Here is a 17574-nt window from a genome sequence, read left to right as displayed (position 1 = left end):
ATATCTATATCTATATCTATATCTATATCTATATCTATATCTATATCATCTATATCTATATCTATATTTCTTTATCTTGGGTCACTTCTGTCCCTTCAGTGTGCCCATTCATATAGCTCTTACTTTCTTCTGTGTCATTTTGTTACATTTATATCTTGAAATAAGTATTTGTTTGTTTGTTTGTTTGTTTGAGACAGGGTCTCTCTGTGTATTCCTGGTTGTCCTGGAGCTCACTGTAGAGACCAGGCTGGCCTTAAACTCACAGAGATCCTCCTGCCTCTACCTATGGGCTGTGTATGTCCCCACGACATGCTAGGAAGAAATCATTTAAAGAATTATTTCAAAGCATTTCGGTGTGGAGAGCAGTTGATTTAAGTGGCACGGACACCTTGAAGAAGTGGGTTATTGTGTGTGTTCAACAGTTTGACATGCAATTGGAGTAAAAGTGGAATAAGCAGGACTCAGAAGGGAAGACACAAAACCAGGATTTAGGCAAACAGCAGAAATATCTAGAACTATCTAGTAGTTCCCCTCCCCCTTACCATTGTATGATTTCATCTAAAATGCCAGATGTAAAATCTGTTCATTCAAATTATTGGTTGAAATAATCGAGTTGGTCACTGGCCAAAGCTCTGCTGTTCTGCCTGGCTCTGTCTGTGGAGGCCACGTGCTGGACCTGTGTGCTGCTGGTGGCTTTGCGAGGGTCGCCTCAGAAGAGTCACAGTGACATGGCAGATGTTCCAAATGACATCCACTGAAAACTTTGTAATACGGAGTCAGGTAAAGAACACTGTAGGTCTCTCCGCTTACTTAAATCTCACCCTACAACCTCGGATAGAGACTTTTAGTTAAAAATTATTCTGGTATAGTAATTAATATATATGAAGGTGAAATCATGAAATTTATTAGTTAGTATGCTAAAATAAGAAACAAATTAAAAGGCATTCTTAAATATATGCTTAAGTGTTTTAGGTTTTTTGTTATTTTCAATGAAATCTCCCCCATTATATTCATCTGAACGTTAGTTGGTATTATTTATATAAGAACAATTAGTTTTCATGTTTTATTTTAGCCAACCATCCTATTTGATGGTCTGATCATTTGAGATAATCAGTTATCTTTCTCTTGAGTTTGTTAAGTATAAAATCATTTTCACTGCTGGAGAAAGTGTCTAGTTTATTTATTATTACTGTGTGTGTGTATGTGTGTGTGAGTGTGTGTGTGATGTGTGTGTGTGTGTGTGTGTGTGTGAGGGTGGCATGTGTGTATGTATGTAGGGTGGAAAACAACATTCTGGAGCGGGTTCTCCCTTTGCACAGTATTTCCCAGGGATCAAACTCAGGTGGTCAGGCTTGTCCAGAAAGCTCCTTTTCCCTGCTAAGTCATTTCAGCAACCCCCCAAAATGCTTTTTTTCTCTTCCTCATTATATTTTTACACTGTATTTTATATTCTTTTAAAATTCTAGTAATATTCACTACAATCAGTGAAAAATAAGTATTTTCTTTTCATTTTGTAAGTCAAGAAGAAAGACAGAACTGTGATATGCTAGGAAGTCTAACAAAAGTGTAAAGAAGATGCTGAACTTATGTCTGTCAAAGCGGTCAGCAACCCGTGTGTCCATCCGTCCACTCACCCATTCATCCGCTATTTGTCTATCTACCTGACCAATGATACTGTTGCTTGCTTCTTTCATGCCTTGGATCAATGTGGACAAATAAGGAAGATGCAGTTCCTCTCCTTAAAGGAGAAGAGAGGAAGAGGAGGGGGAGGGACAGGTGGAGATAGAAGGGGCAAGGGGAGGGGCAAGGGGAGGGGCAAGGGAAAGCAGATTTTCAACAGTGCACACGACAAGCAAGCGTTTCAGTGTTACAGGGGCTCGTGAGCAGAGCATTATACCAGCCTCAGTCAGGAGAAAGATGATCAGAACAAATGATCAGAACACTTAGTAGGAGGATTGGCTAAAATAAAACAGAACTATTTGTTCTTAGATAAATAATACCAGGAAGTCTTGCTGGAAAGGGTGACCTAAAGAAATTTCTGAAGGAAGTATTTAAATGGCAGAGAGACTACATTTCCCAATAAATGCATTGTAAGTCTGGGTATCTGCTTGCCCAGGTTTTAGCAGTCACTCTGAAACACTGTGGTTCTCAAGACTTTCGATTTTTCTTTGCAGCACAGGGAGCCAGTGGCACTCTGGAGAACCCAACCCTGGATACAAGTCTACTTGAAGAATTTTTGGGCAATGACCTTGATTTAGGAGCCTTGTAAGTAATGGTGGCCCCGCTCGCCACAGTAATGGCGGACCAGTCTCCATTTGATGTATTTAAAATTGTGATGTAATTGAATGATCAGCAGAGTGTTGCCTTTGCCTCTCTCTCTCTCTCTCTCTCTCTCTCTCTCTCTCTCTCTCTCTCTGTGTGTGTGTGTGTGTGTTTGCAAGAGCTTGAGTAGAATTAATCTTATTTCTTCTATAAACCTTGGGAAGGTTTCATTACCTGGGCCTGGTGCTTTTTTTTTTTTCCCAAGGAAGTTATTCTCGCTCTCTCAATCCCTTCCTTTGCAACACGTCCAGTATCTGAGTAGATACTAGATCTAGGAGATATTCAGGTTACTGATCAGTAGGTACCAGCTTAGGCTGTTCGTGGCTTCCAGTGAATTTATTGATTTTACCTCAATGACATGAGTTGTTTACATTTCCTTATTATATACTTTAATTATTTTTATGTCCATGTGTATTTGTCTGTGTATATGTATGTACACCATGTGCATGCCTGGTACCTGCAGAACTCAGAAGAGGGCATCGAATCCCTTCTCAGTGGAGTTGTAGATGGCTGCAAGCCACCATATGAGTGCTGGGAACCAAACCCAGGTCTTTTGCAAGAGCAACCGGGTGCTCTTAACTGCGGAGCCACCTCTCCAGTCCTTCCCTGCTATGTTCTAACATCTGTAGGATCTGTACTGTGAGTCTCCTGTTGCTCTTGGAGTCAGTGATATCTTTCCTTTTCTTGATCAGTCTAGAAGAATGTTCATGAATTTTCTTAACTTTTTGAGAGAAAGGTATGTCTGTGTCGTTTGCTTTTTTTGACAATGATATAGCGACTACAGATTTCTTTTATGTTTAACTTACATATAGCAAACTCAATGCACTTCAAAAAAATTATAAATGTGTGCGTGTGTGTGTGCACGTGTGTGTGCACACTTGTGTGACTATATGCCAGGTGTCTTCAGAGGCCAGAAGAAAGCACTGGATCCTTAGGGTGGGTTATGAACCACACCAGGTGGGTGATAAGAACTGAACTCTGGTCTTGTGGAGGAGCAGTAAGTGCTCTTTACCACAGAGCCATCTTTTCAGGGCTCAGCAACACTATTTGAGTACTCTAAGTTTTGATAATCTCATAGAGTCCCACTATAGTTATAATATAGAACAGTCCCCCTAATCTCTGGTACCCATTGATTTCTCTTCTCTGTCTCTATAATTCTATTTTTTTTCTCCCCGGAATGTCAAATAAAGGAAGCCATAGGATACTTGCTGAATCTGTTGTCTTCCAGTTAGAATGCCTCTGGCCATTGGCTCATTTCTTCTATTCCTGAGAAAGACTCCTCTACATGCTACCGTACACCATGGTTTAGCCACTCCCAAACTCAAACATCTTCATACACAGATTTTTGGTTACTTATTTTTATGTGCATATATGTACATGCATACATCAGAGAAGAATGCAGTATCCTGCTCTGCCACTCTCTACCTTATTCTTTTGAGACATGGCCTCTCTCTGAATCTAGAGCTGTTTTGGCTTCTATCAAGTACCTCCCTTCCACCTCTGACCCCACACAGTCCGTGGGTTACAGGTGTATGCATGAGGCCACACGTTGCTTTCCAAATGGGTGCTAGGGACCAAAACTCAGTCCTCCTGCTTGTGGGAAAGCCTTCTTACCCACTGAACAATCTCTCTAGCCCATCCTCTTAGGTGTGTGTGTGTGTGTGTGTGTGTGTGTGTGTGTGTGTAACCCAGAGTTTAAATGTCTTTAGACTAACTATGTAGCATAAAGACTGCTTGGTCATATTGTAAACGCAACTGCAGCTGTTAAAAATTGCCACGTATTCTCTTGTTATCATGCTATTTTATATTACCATTATAATCTATCAGTCATCCAGTTGCTTCTCTTCATTGTCAGAATCATCAATTTAAAACAAAATGTAGCCATCCTAACAAAATGTAGCATCCTAACAGAATTTAGCCATCCTAACAAAATGTAGCATCCTAACAAACAAAATGGAGCCATCCTAACAAAATGGAGCCATTCTAATAGAATGTAGCAATCCTAACAAAATGTAGCTCCTGACAAACAAAATGTAGCATCCTAACAAACAAAATGTAGCGTCCTGACAAATAAACTGTAGCCATTCTAACAGAATGTAGCCATGCTAACAAGTTTATAGTTGTTCATTGTGTTTTAGTTTTTCTTTCTAATTGGTAATGATTCTAGGCATAATATTGCGTGTTCCTTTACCATTTATTCAATTTTTTATGATAAATTATCCTTTAATTTTTATGTCTATTCTTAAAAACTAGAGTTTCTTTCTTTTGGTTTAGAAAACTTAAAAAGAATTCTGGACCTACGAATCTTGTTAGCTGTAATTTGTGAACATTTTCCGTCAGCCTATAGCTTGCTGTGTATGTAGGTCTGGCTGGCCTTGAACTCATGGAGATCTGCCTGTTTCTGCCTTCTGAGTGCTGGGATTAAAGGCATGCACCACCACCTGGCCCGTTGAGGATTTGCACCTATGTTCAGGAGAACCTGAATCCCCCATTTTCCTTTCTTACACAGAATTGTACGGCAATTACTCCAATTTGCAAGTAAAGCAATTACAGCCTCTTCTAAGCAATTAGGAAATTCTCTCTCTTCTTTCATTATCTGAATGGAAGTGTGTGGGTAGATTCAGGACTATCAACACTACTTCTAGCCTAGCACAGTGACGTGCACCTGTCATCCTGATTACGTGGGAAGTCCAGGCAGGAGCTTCACGAGTTTGAAGACGGCCTGGGCAATGCAGTCATTTCAAAGAACACCAACAATACAAACAGCATGAACAAATGCACAGCAGCTCCTGCCATGTGTGTGTGTGTGTGTGTGCCTGTTTGTGTGCGTGTGTATGTTGGCAGCTTTTCCAACAACTTTCCTAAGGAGTTGTTGGTCCATTTCATCCAAGTCATCAAATTTATGGCCACACAGTGTTCATGGCGTATCTCATCACCCCTTTATCCTCTGAAAGATCTAGTGAGAGCTTTTTTTTTCTTCGTATTAATGCTTTGTTCTCTAATTTTCCCTGATAAATCTGGTTGGAACATTTTAAAATGTATGTTTTAAATGGAATCATAATTAGGTGTATTTCTGGGGGCAGTGACAGGACACTCAAAGTACAAACTGTACAATGATCAAGTCAAGTCGAGGTAATTATTATAACCATCAGCTCAGATATTCACTATTACTTATGGTGGCAACATTTAAAATCCTCTCGGTTATTTTGAGATATGTAGTTATTTATCATGAAGCATACTCACTCTACTGTGTCCTAGAACATTGGGTTATTTCTCTTGCTTTGCTGGACCACTGGATCATGAATCATCCCATCTCTGCTTAGGGTCTATCACTCCTCTTCCATACCCTCTTCCTATGAGATAAACACTTTAGCTTCCTCATTTAAGTGGGAGCACAACAGCTGTTTGGGGTGAAGGATATAAACAGAAACCTAATTCAAAGAACCACCTTCTTATGTGGAAAGTCTGGTTGTACCCTAAGTCCCTCAGGCCATTAAGATGTGTCCATGACAATCATGGTCCTTCCTGTAGACCCATCGATATCTACCCACAACCTTAGCTATTGCTAATAAGATTCAGGCCTGGTTTTCCTAAGAGAATCCACTCTGTATCTTTGGGAGTGGGTTGAAAGAGCAGGCTATGAATAAGGGAGATGGGAGACGGGTTTTGTTGAGTATCTACTAGCGCTGGGCAGTAGTGTTCTACACTTAATTATGTGTGTGATGCCATACATTTACCTATAGAAATAGAAAAGGAGGAGGCTGAGGTCTAGAGTTACACAGTGATGGTCCAGTGCAAAGTTGAGCGTAAACCTTGCCTAGTGATATCACATGTGTCCTTTCTTCTACATGTGGCTTTAAGACTGATGGCTATTTTGAAGAATGCTTTGGAAAAACACAAAACCCAGGAAATATATTAAAAGTACCTACAATGATCTATCGACAAGTATGACTCAAAAGAGATCCAAGCTGTGGCTTTGCAAAGATTGCCAGGGTCCCATGATCAGAGAGCCTGTTGCTTCTTGATAGAACATGCTTATATGCAGGCGGGAAAGTCAGACGTCTGAGCAGGAGCAGGGAGAAACAGGTTCAGCCATGACCTTCAGGGTATTGGGCTGGTTTGATGAGCATGATGTCAATACAGACTTGATTTACTTTACAATACAAAAGTACTATACTTTCAATTTTGAGCATTTTAGAATACCAGTCTTCTTTATGGAGGTTGTTGGTGGTATTGAACCCAATATCTCTGAGATATAGGGCTTTATTTTTATTTATTTATTTTTTTGGCTTGGGCAGAGAGGAATTTCAGATCTGTGTTTACCACAGTCTTGAGTTATTCCCTCTTCTACTAAATTGCTCATTAATGGCCATTAAGAAAGGCCATTGTCAGGGATGGAGAATTGCCTTGGTAGTTAAGAACACTTGTCACGTTAGAATCCCATCATCCACCTGGTGACTCACAACCATTTGTAATGGCAGCACAACCCTGATGCTCTCTTCTTATCTCTTTGGACACCAGGGACACATGTGATGCACACAGCACTCAGAGGGCAGAGGCAGGTGGAGCTCTGTGACTTCAAGACCAGCCTCAGTTACATAGTGACATAGTGAGTTCCAGGCCAGCCAGGCTTATATAGTAAGACCATGTTTAAAAAAAAAATTACAGGGGCTGGAGAGATGGCTCAGCGGTTAAGAGCACTGACTGTTCTTCCAGAGGTCCTGAGTTCAAATCCCAGCAACCACATGGTGGCTCAAAACCATCCGTAATGAGATTGGATGACCTCTTCTGGTGTGTCTGAAGACAGCTACAATGTACTATTCATAAATAAAATAAATAAATAAATCTTTAAAAAAAAATTACAGCATCACAGATGGATATAGCATCCCTAGGTAAACCGGGCAGTGGTGGCGCATGCCTTTAATCCCAGCACTTGGGAGGCAGAGGCAGGCGGATTTCTGAGTTCGAGGCCAGCCTGGTCTACAGAGTGAGTTCCAGGACAGCCAGGGCTACATAGAGAAACCCTGTCTCGAAAAAAACCTAAAAAAAAAAAAAAAAAAAAAAAAAAAAAAAAAAAAAAAAAACTAAGCATCCCTAGGTAATATATTACAGAGGCATAAATAGCAATAGGGCAAAATGTTATCCTGTGTACCTAACATAGCTTTGGCTGTGTGAGGACGTGTGGGGACTTCATAGTAGAGGAGACATCATAGGGGGTGGGGACACATAGGTCACAAAGGGGTCGTACCTGGTTTTATTTTACCTTTGTCTAAAGGTTTGGCTTAAGCATCTAGGGTTCTAAGTTTTAGTTAGGACTCGGATGGGTAAGGATTCAGGAGTACCTTACATTTCTGTGGCCCCCGCAACATGGTGCTGAACCCTTTTCCCTTGAAGTTGTGGAAAGGGGTGAGCTGCAACGGTCGTTCTGTGGGAAGAGCTCTTAGACAACTCTGTGAATTCGCTGACCCATTTAATTCCTGGGTTCAAAGGAGCCTAGAGAGAACGCCTAGGCTAAAGCAGCGCTTTCTCCTCCTCACCCTAAGGGCATTTGTAAAGACAAATGAAGTTGCCTATGATAGTGAGTAGGATTAGCTTGATCTGCATTGAAAGCAGGGAAGGAAAGCTCTGCTGTAGCCTCCGTTCTGATCAATCCCGGGGCATACTGTGTAATATCATCAGTCTTGGCTTCATTGGGGAGTGAGGACAATCAGAGCACTTCTACATCTGGGACGACCGACATCAGGTGAGACAGTGGCTGTTGAGATTTAGCCTGGTGACAGGCTCAGACAAGATTCAACAGACAGGGTCTCTGTCTCTCAAGCAGCAGGGGAGGGATGGCAAGAGAGCCAGAGCCATGCAGCCTGCAAGCAGGCTGGAGGGGAATTTTGGCGTCTTCCCTGTCTTGTTTCTTGCTGTCCTGTTGAATGGCTTTCTTGGGATATCTTAGCCACTGATATGTTTTCAGTGTTACCGTACCAAAAAATAAAAATCTCAATTTCAGGGTAATAATTACAAATTCTAACTGTACTTGGTCAAATATTGATCTCTGGGGGACTACGGAGCAGTGTACACTTACAATTAAGATGCATCTTTAACACGACGGTCCACATCAGGACACATCATCCATAACAATTATTTTGTAGTTGAGGATGAGATACAACCATGGATGAACCACACGGATTCCTTGTTGAGTGAGAGTTTACTGAGGGGGAAGAGCAGTCTGTCCTGGCAGGACACCCAGTTTTTTTCCCCCTCCAGGATTGGTGATGCATTTGAAGGTAATAAAAGACAGACCAACTCGTTATAGGCTTCAGTATGGATTGGAGACTCTCCTCAGACAATGCATTTCCTTGTTGCTGGCTCTTGGGGTGAGCCATTTGCTTTCCTCAGTCTTGGCGTGCCACCACTGTTAGAGTCTCTCCAGTGGGAGCAGAGAGACAATGGCAGATGGTCTGGAGTCCCTTAGTGAGATGAAGACACACTAGATAAGTAGAAACTGAGGGCTGAGGAAGGCCGCCATTTCAGACGTGGTGGCCATGACAGGCCTCGTATATGAACTTACACGAAGAGCATGTTCATGCTTTGTTTTAATCTTTCGTGTTTATGGGGTTCCCGCTCTGGAGCGGTACTGTGCTGAGCTGAGCTCACTGTGGGGTTTCAGAGAGGTACAGCTGGCGTGAGTGTGAACACAGGGGAGTCACGGGAGGAAACTGGGGACCTGGCAACTGAACTGACTGTAGCTGGTCTCACCAGGATAGTCACATGACAGTCGTGCGTTGATGCCTGCTGTCACATGGAGTTAATAGCCTAGTATGCAGTCAGTAAGTCTGGGAATCCATCAACATTGCCGTCTGAAAGTAACACTGGCTGCTTTGGGCACAGGGCATAGAGGTACCTATGACCTCAGCCACTGAAAGGTAAAACCTCTTTGATCTCCTCTTGGTTTACATAGCCCCCAGCCTCCAGAAGACCTTGTGTCTCCATTAATCCCCCCAAAGGAAAACAGCAGAGTGTATGTCCAAAAGCAAGGAAATTAGAAGGCTAATTCGTACATTGTTTGTTGGCTGCTAAGAATCTCTTGATTTTTTTTTTTTTAAATAGCCATCTATTCCAAAAGCTAGAAACAGTGTTAGCCACTCAAAGAGTGACCCACGTGTCAATCACTCCTTGGTGTCTGCCTGGTTTATGGAAATCCCTTTGATGTAAGAGACAAATTCAGAGCACGAAGGTCCCAAAGAACCTGGTGAATGCTGCCAGGGTCCTCACTACTGATGGGGGGGGGGACTTCAGAGTGCAGAGTAATTACAATTGTAAACAATTAATTGAAAAAGGGGGGGGTGTTTATTTTTGACAATTTGTCTAGTTTTTTTTTTTTTTTTTTTTGATTTTTCGAGACAGGGTTTCTCTGTGTAGCCCTGGCTGTCCTGGAACTCACTCTGTAGACCAGGCTGGCTTCAAACTCAGAAATCCGCCTGCCTCTGCCTCCCAAGTGCTGGGATTAAAGGCGTGCGCCACCACCGCCCGACCAATTTGTCTAGTTTTGAAGATAGCACTCATAAATTCTTCCTTTAAATTCTCTGAAAAAGAACTGTGACATCTCTCTAAATCCATGAAATGTACTGAGCTTGGGCTGATAATAAGGAAATGGATCTGGCTGTGCTGGATTTGGAGCTGGGGAGCAAACCATGCTGACGACAAGCAACCCTTAAAATCCTCTGACATTACCGCCACACACGTGCACTGCAGTTGCTGGGTGCAGGGGCTCACCTACACTTCTCTGAACAGTGGATGACTTTTGTTTTGACAGGCACCAACTGTAGACTTTCTCTTGAGAACTGGTTCACTTTGCAGTTCCCCAACACACACACCACACACATACACACACACGGCAACAACTCAGAGACTCACAAGAGATGTAGGCATTTGGACACAGACGCTGGGGTACCCCTCTGTTTGCCAAGATGCCCCGGTAAGTTTCAGCATCCTTGTTTGTCCCAAAGTCTTTCCTGATTCCTCAGGTCTGAAGGGCTGTGCGTTTGTATTGGAATGTCAACTTTGGTTAGCTAAGAGCTGTAAACAGACCATCACTCCCTGCCACTTCCTACCTCCAAATCTAACATCTCTCCGGAATCCTGTTGATTTTGTTCACTTTGCAGCGTCTTTGGGGAGTTATGCCCTCCCACAGCTTACAGTCTCCACTGGCTGGGAGATCAGGTCTGGCAGGAGCTGACCATGCATTTCATAGACAGGAGAGCCATTGGGGATTCTTCTGCATTCCTTATGTGGCTGGCTGCTCTGGCTTAAGTGTCACAGGCTTTCTGGCAATATCTACTGTTTCACTGATCTGTGTCAGGTCTGTGTGCAGATCATCATGTTCAAAGGAGGGACTTCACTGAGGAGTGATCAGGACTAGCTATTTATTTCCAATTAAGATTGTTAAATTGGGGGGGGGGGAGGGAGGAGAGATGGCTCAGCGACCATGTGAGGACACAAGCTCCATTAACATCCACATGTGGCAGCCCGCAACTACCTGTAACTCCAGCTCCAAAGAATCTGACACCTTCTTCTGTCCTACACATGTATGTGTGCACACACACACCATTCACTCATACACACATACATACATACACACATACATACATACATACATATATACACACACATACACACATACATACATACATACACACACATACACACATGCATACATACATATACACACATACACACACATACATACATACGCACACATACATACACACATACAAACATGCACACACATACATACACACATACACACATACATACATACATGCACACACATGCATACACATACATACATACACACATGCATATATACATACACACATACATGCATGTATACATACATACACACATGCATACATACACATACACACATGCATACATACACACATACATACACATACATACATACATACATACATACACACATACATATATACACACATACACACACACATATATAGACACATACACACATACACACATACATACACACACACACACACACATATATACATATATACAGACACACAAATAATTTCATCATATATTATTGAAAGAACGTGACCCTCCTTCTCCGCAGCACACTCGCTGTCCCTTCGGCGTAATACTCCAGCTTCTCACTTGTGTTAAATCTGCTTAGACACATGCAGAGTGGAGCTGAGGAAGGGCCTTACAGTTCAGCACTGAGATTTCACTTTCTTCTGCAGTGCTGGGGATCGAACTCAGGACCTAACACGTGCTAAGCAAGCTCTCCACCACAGAGGTCTGTCCCCAGCATCAGTATTTAGATTTATGACTCGCCCTTCCGTGTTCATCCCAGCAGGCTTAATTGTGCCTGGTCACCTGTGCTACAGCCTTCCTGCCTCCCTTTCCTCAGAAAACAAACCTTTTCAGCTTTGGAGTGATGAATGGGGGTTACCCAAGGGTCTGCTTGTTTCTTCCTCCTACATCCTATCCTATTTCCAAATCTACCCTTCTTCTAAATTTGAAGGTTGAGGTGTCCCGAGCTTTGTTTTGGAGCTCTGTTTGATGGACATTCTCCCTGCCAGACCCAGATAGTCTCTGCTAACCCAGCTCTGCCATCCAAGCTCTGCTGCCACTGTATTACTGAAATGCAGTCTGTGGTGGTCTAGCCTGGGGTACTCTAAACCTTTTAGCGTTCATACCTCTGTACTTCTTTACATTGATAAAGATGAATATATATTCTCTCTTCCTTATTATAACTTTTAAAGAGCCAGTTTGAGGCTATAACTTAAACTTTTTTTATTTAAAAATTACTTTTTAAAACAGCATACAAAGCGATGGACATCAAAGTGACATTTTCATACATTCGTGTCATATCTTAACCCCATTGCCTCTCCATTTCCCCTCCCCCTCACTTAACTCCTCCTCTCCTCAAGCCCCCAAATACTGACAGATGAAAGCCAACTTTTTTTTTAAAGATTTATTTATTTTTTATGTATACAATGTTCTGTCTGCACATATGCCTGCAGGCCAGAAGGGGGCACCAGATCCCATTACAGGTGGTTGTGAGCCACCATGTGGTTGCTGGGAATTGAACTCAGGACCTCTGGAAGAGCAGTCAGTACTCTTAACCTCTGAGCCATCTCCCCAGCCCAAAAGCCAACTTTTATCTCCTTTTATGATGTTCCTTTTCTGGAACCCTTGAGTAACTTCCAAGAGCTTGGGAAGAGCAAGCTTCAGTGACATTTTCCACTCTATTGAACCAAAGTTTGGAGTGTTACAGCTCAGACTTTGTGGACACTTCCATAATTCTCACAAATCCTCTCTGGAGAGAGTGTGGTAATGATTTCTATTTTGGGGAGGTCAGGGGCCAGGAGAGGTGAAGAGAAGAGGTGGGACTTGAAGCCCAGCCTGTCACACAGGGCGCCGTCTGAGGAGCTTAGCTTTCCTCTCTGGCCCTGGGGTGCTGCCCACGGAAGATTGTCTCCCGTTGGTGACTAAAAACAGGACATGAAACCAGAGCAAAAAGAAAAGCAATATTTCTAATCTCCAGGCAACGACAGCTCCCTGATACCCCACCCTACTCTGCATCCGACCCACGTTCTCCTCCACAGGTCAAAGGTGAGTCCATCCACATAGCACCTTGCCATGGCTGACTCAAGCCTGGGTAGTGAGAATGAGAGGTACCTGTCGCTCCTGTCTCCCCCGCAGGTGCATGCTGCTGGACCCCGAGACCTACTGCAGGAAGGATCCCAGCTGCCTTCCTCCACGCCACCACAACACCCGGGCCGCTGCCTGAGCATCCATCCCAAGGCATGCCCGGCAGCTTTCAGAACGGCTACCCGGAGTCCAGTCACCCCGCCACCTCCAGGCACCACACCGGACCCTCTGGACTGGGGATGAGCTGCTCTTACCATCAGCAGCCTTCGTGCCACGTTCCTGGGTAAAGGATAAGATACTTAGTTACGAATCACCAGGGCATCCACCGCGGGAGTGCCAGAAGGGACCGCGGCAGCCTGTCCAGCAGGTGGCAGTGTGGAGACGTACAAAGGGCACTATGAGACTCCCGTGTTCCTGGCTTAGTCTTTTCGTTAAAAATCTCTTCCATTCAAGGTCCTCACCCAAGGAAAAGTGAAAATGTCAGGAATATGTATAACAACTCCAGGTGACGGGATGAAGCAGCGCTTGCTTCTGCTGCCTCCAGCTGAGGGCCTCAGGGCAGTTTGAGAACGAGTTAGGTCTTAGATAACTGTCAATCAAGGGTTTTCTTCTTCTTCTTTCCTCTTTCTGGCTTCTATCCCGCCTTCTCTGGAAAGCCAGGGCCATCTGTGAATGTGATCAAGTTCCATGCAAAGAGAACTCACAGATGTTCAGTCCGAGTCTCCTCTGCTTTGAGACTATACATTTCAGGCAGGTGGACTTCCATTGATTGGCTACAGAAAGACTACATTTCAGAATAGTAGCACCCAAGAAACCTTAAAAGAACTGGAATTAGACTTGGGAAGTCAGAGAGCGAAGGTCTGGGAAATTCAAGTTTGCTTCCGTGCAACACGAAGCAAAGACGCTAACCAACCTTTCTGTTTCTCGACGTTAGAGCCTCGTTACCCCCGACAAAGAAGAGAAAGCACTCGCAGATACAAGAGGACTCGTGGGACTGCCGCGCATGGGCCCACCACTTCAGACCAAGTGAGTAAGTGTGGCTTTGCGACAAAACCAAGGCATGAAAGCCTTGGTTGTCGGGTGAAGGCTTTTGACCTGCCTCTCAGCAGCTCGTAGAAGACCAACAATGGGCTTTGGAACTGTATTCTATCCTATTGATGTATCTTCCGTGAAGTAAGTCACACAGGTGCCCTCGGGGGCACCCACAGCTCTGTCTCTCCTATGGAGGTAAAGTGCTGTCTATTTCAAGAGAAACGCTCTCAGTCTCAGAGGGACAGGCTCCAAGCCTGGGGAAATGGTATACACAGAGCTTTCAAGAGCCTATTGGCTGCCTGTTTCCTTATCACCCATGACCTTTTATAACTTTATTTTGGTCAAGTGTATGTGTGTGTGTGTGTGTGTGTGTATACATATACACATGTGCGTTGTCTTATATAAAATGTAGCACATTTGTTTTAAGCTTAAAGTGATGGACTTGGGAGTATCTTGGTCTTTTCAATCTGAAGGCAAACTGTTGGAATTCTTAGGAGAAGGGATTCCACTCCATTCTACTCCAGGCCAATTCTGCTTGCTACTACAAACATTCAAATGTGTGCAGTGTGAATCGTGCCCTAAGTTCAGTGTCTAAATCCCATGTTTTATCTCCAGGAGTCAGTTTCGTGAGAAACCCAAGGTTTCCTCCAGGGGTTCCTCCTCCTATTCCTGGTCCCAAACTCTCACGATGGATGTTCTGAAAGGAGGGACCGGCTGCTTCTTACCAGCTCGGGTTTCTGCCTTTGACTTAACTAACCCTGTGATGGGAGAGGACTCTTCCAGAGACCACTGGTTTCAGACATGGGCTTGTGTGTATGTGGCTTTGTTGTTTGTGGTTAAAGATAATGACAACACCCTCTTAGCCAAGTCCCAAATGTGGTCATCTCTGAGAGTGTTCATGTTAGAATAGCATGGACGTCAGTTCTGTTCAGGTTGACCTTTGAGCCTCTTACTACCTCCTTTCCTGTCTCATTGATCTTTGAGTACCAGCCATTAGCCTTTTCTCCCTGACCACTGAAGCACTGAATGCTTACTAAATCCCTGCTTTTGGATGTAGAACCTCTGTCTGCCTTTCTGCAAAAGGTTGCCCTAGTTTCTTCAGAATTTGAAGAACACAAACACAGCTAGAACATAAACAGTGATCACATTTCCAGGGAGCTGAGGGAACCCTCTGCCCACTGTCCTGCGGATGCCCCAGTTGCCTGGGTGACACACAGCAAGCCACTCAGATCTTCCATGAGTTTCCTCAAAGGGCCATAATGCTTTTCAATTAGTCTTGGCCATTCCAGAGTTAAGCTTCATTCTGGGATGGTTTTTGGCTGCTCTCTCAGAACAGGTATTGATTTTTCACCATCTTCAAAGGGAGCTCTGAGGAACAACAGAGCTGTTCCAGCAGGGAGGGACTCCTGGATCCCTTAAGTCCCCTTTAAAGGTCACTGGAAAGCTGACTGAAGGGAATTGGTTCCAGATAACTGTTTGAGAATGAAAAAGAAGCAATTTTCAGAACCAAAAAGCCCTCAGAGAAACAGAAAGCATAAAAGGCTTAGCTAATTCAGATGCATAGCATTGATGGGTTTGGTATACATTTTCTGGTAGAGAGCTGCTGTTTGATTTGGTGATACAGAGACCAAGGGCCCTTACAACACTTGACAGTGGAAGGAAAAGCCTGTGCTAGTCTTACCATCAGGAGTCGGATTGCATATGTGTGTATGTATATGTGTATATATGTGTTTCTTTAATGAATGAAGATCTTCTAAATCAACCCACAAGGCTTTGCTAATATATTAGTTCTATTCTCACATTGTTTCCAAATGCCTGACAAAAGCAATTTAATGGGAGCCAAAGCAGTTTATTTTGGCTCCCAGTTTGCAGGTGTGCTCTGCCGCTATGGGGAAGACATGCCAGCATGAGTCTAAGGCTTCCGGTCATGCTGCATCCATGGTCAGAAAGCAGAGTGAAATGAATGCTGGGATGCAACCCTGCTCCCCACTTCTTTCCTGTTTATTCAGCCATGGATTGCAGTCCATAGGGTCCTGCCGTGCACATATAGGATCCTGCTATGCACTTATAGGACCCTGCCATGTACATTATAGGATCCTGCCATACACATATAAAATTCTGCAATGCAAATATAAGATGAATGCTCTTCCCTGCTCAGTTGAGCATTTCCAGAAGTGTTCTTATAGACATCTCCAGAGGTATGTTTCCATGGTGATACTGAATCTCAACAGGTCTACAGTGAGGACTAGCTATCACAGCTGATGACCTTCCCCCAGCAGCACACACTGGGCGAGGCTTCCCTGGCACCCTTTGTGGAGTTTGAGATGTAGAATTGCTCTGTTGGTGTGAACAGATCTAGAATATTCCATGGGGGTGGAAGAGATAAATATTGCTGTAGACTCCTGTTCTCTGGCTCCTGACCTTACTTGCCGTCTGAGTAAGAGAGGCTTTGTGTCTTCCCTGGGACCCTTTAATACACACACACACACACACACACACACACACGCATGCATGCACGCACGCACACAATTTTAAACATATGAAGTGTTTTGCCTGCATGTATGTAAGTATGCTATGTGTGTGTCCTGTACCTTTGGAGATCACAAGAGGGTGTTGGATGCTCTGGACCTGGAGTTATAGGTGATTTTAAGCTACCTTGTGGGTGCTGGAAACTATTATCAGATCCTTTGCCAGAGTAGCAAGTGCTCTTAAGGCAGTAAGCTATCTCTCTAGCCCCGACTCTTCTGTATTTTGAACATCAAGTATGAAAGGGTTTTTCAGCCCTAGAGACAGGATCACAGTGAGAGGTACACTAACCGAACATGTCATATAGAATGGAGATGTGTCTGATTCATCTCTCTAGCAGTTGGAACTCTCTAAGCATGACTTCCTTAAATAGTCAAACATGAATCATAACTTCTTCTTCATTCACCTCTGAGAGTGTTTTAAAGCAAGATGAACAGGGTATTTCGAAAGGCATCCAGACACAAGCCAAGGACTTTCTCCAGTAGAGTGGGATAATCTGCCCTTGGTGTGTTAGGTTTTCTCTAGGGATCCTTAGATTACTTGAAGGGAAGAGGGAAGTTGGCATCTGGGTTTTCTTCATGGCTGTGATACCGAGAGGATTATTTGAGGTCTTTGAACCCCAGTGTCAACACTTGTGAAGGAGACTTAGAACCCCCATCTCATAACCACTCTGGAAGCATTTGGTGACACATCCTCAGACGTATCCTCCCAGCCTGTGATGCAGGGTGGGACTAGACCTAACAGAAAAGTAAACACACACCCGCCAAAAGGCACGGGGCTCAGAACATCTGTTGTTGCATTCCTTGTAACTCAGATGGTTGTCAATGGCAGGTTCTACAACTGATCTTGGAGAGGTAATGAAAACAAATGGAGGAATGCCATTTGCAGCAATAGTAAGTAATGATAGTGAAGCAATAATAAAGAAAATCTCATGGACATAGCAGCAGGTGAAAGTTACCAACACCTATATTACTAGTATATTATATTATATTATATTATATTATATTATATTATATTATATTA

At 43.5% G+C, this 17574-nt stretch overlaps 1 protein-coding gene across 1 annotated transcript in view; it reads left to right on the top strand.

Moving 5' to 3' along the window:
* Myrfl (myelin regulatory factor like) overlaps positions 1 to 17574 on the top strand; it is a 112188-nt gene that overhangs the window by 31122 nt on the left and 63492 nt on the right. Inside the window, exons 2-5 of the mRNA XM_028759039.1 lie at positions 2175 to 2265; positions 12887 to 12954; positions 13045 to 13276; positions 13928 to 14019. Coding sequence (XP_028614872.1) covers positions 2175 to 2265; positions 12887 to 12954; positions 13045 to 13276; positions 13928 to 14019 — 483 coding nt within the window. The remainder of the gene's footprint in view (positions 1 to 2174; positions 2266 to 12886; positions 12955 to 13044; positions 13277 to 13927; positions 14020 to 17574) is intronic.

The sequence above is a fragment of the Grammomys surdaster genome, unplaced genomic scaffold (assembly GCF_004785775.1).
Source record: "Grammomys surdaster isolate TR1022 unplaced genomic scaffold, NIH_TR_1.0 126271, whole genome shotgun sequence".
Lineage (NCBI taxonomy): Eukaryota > Metazoa > Chordata > Mammalia > Rodentia > Muridae > Grammomys > Grammomys surdaster.
This window is presented reverse-complemented; position numbering and strand designations above follow the sequence as displayed.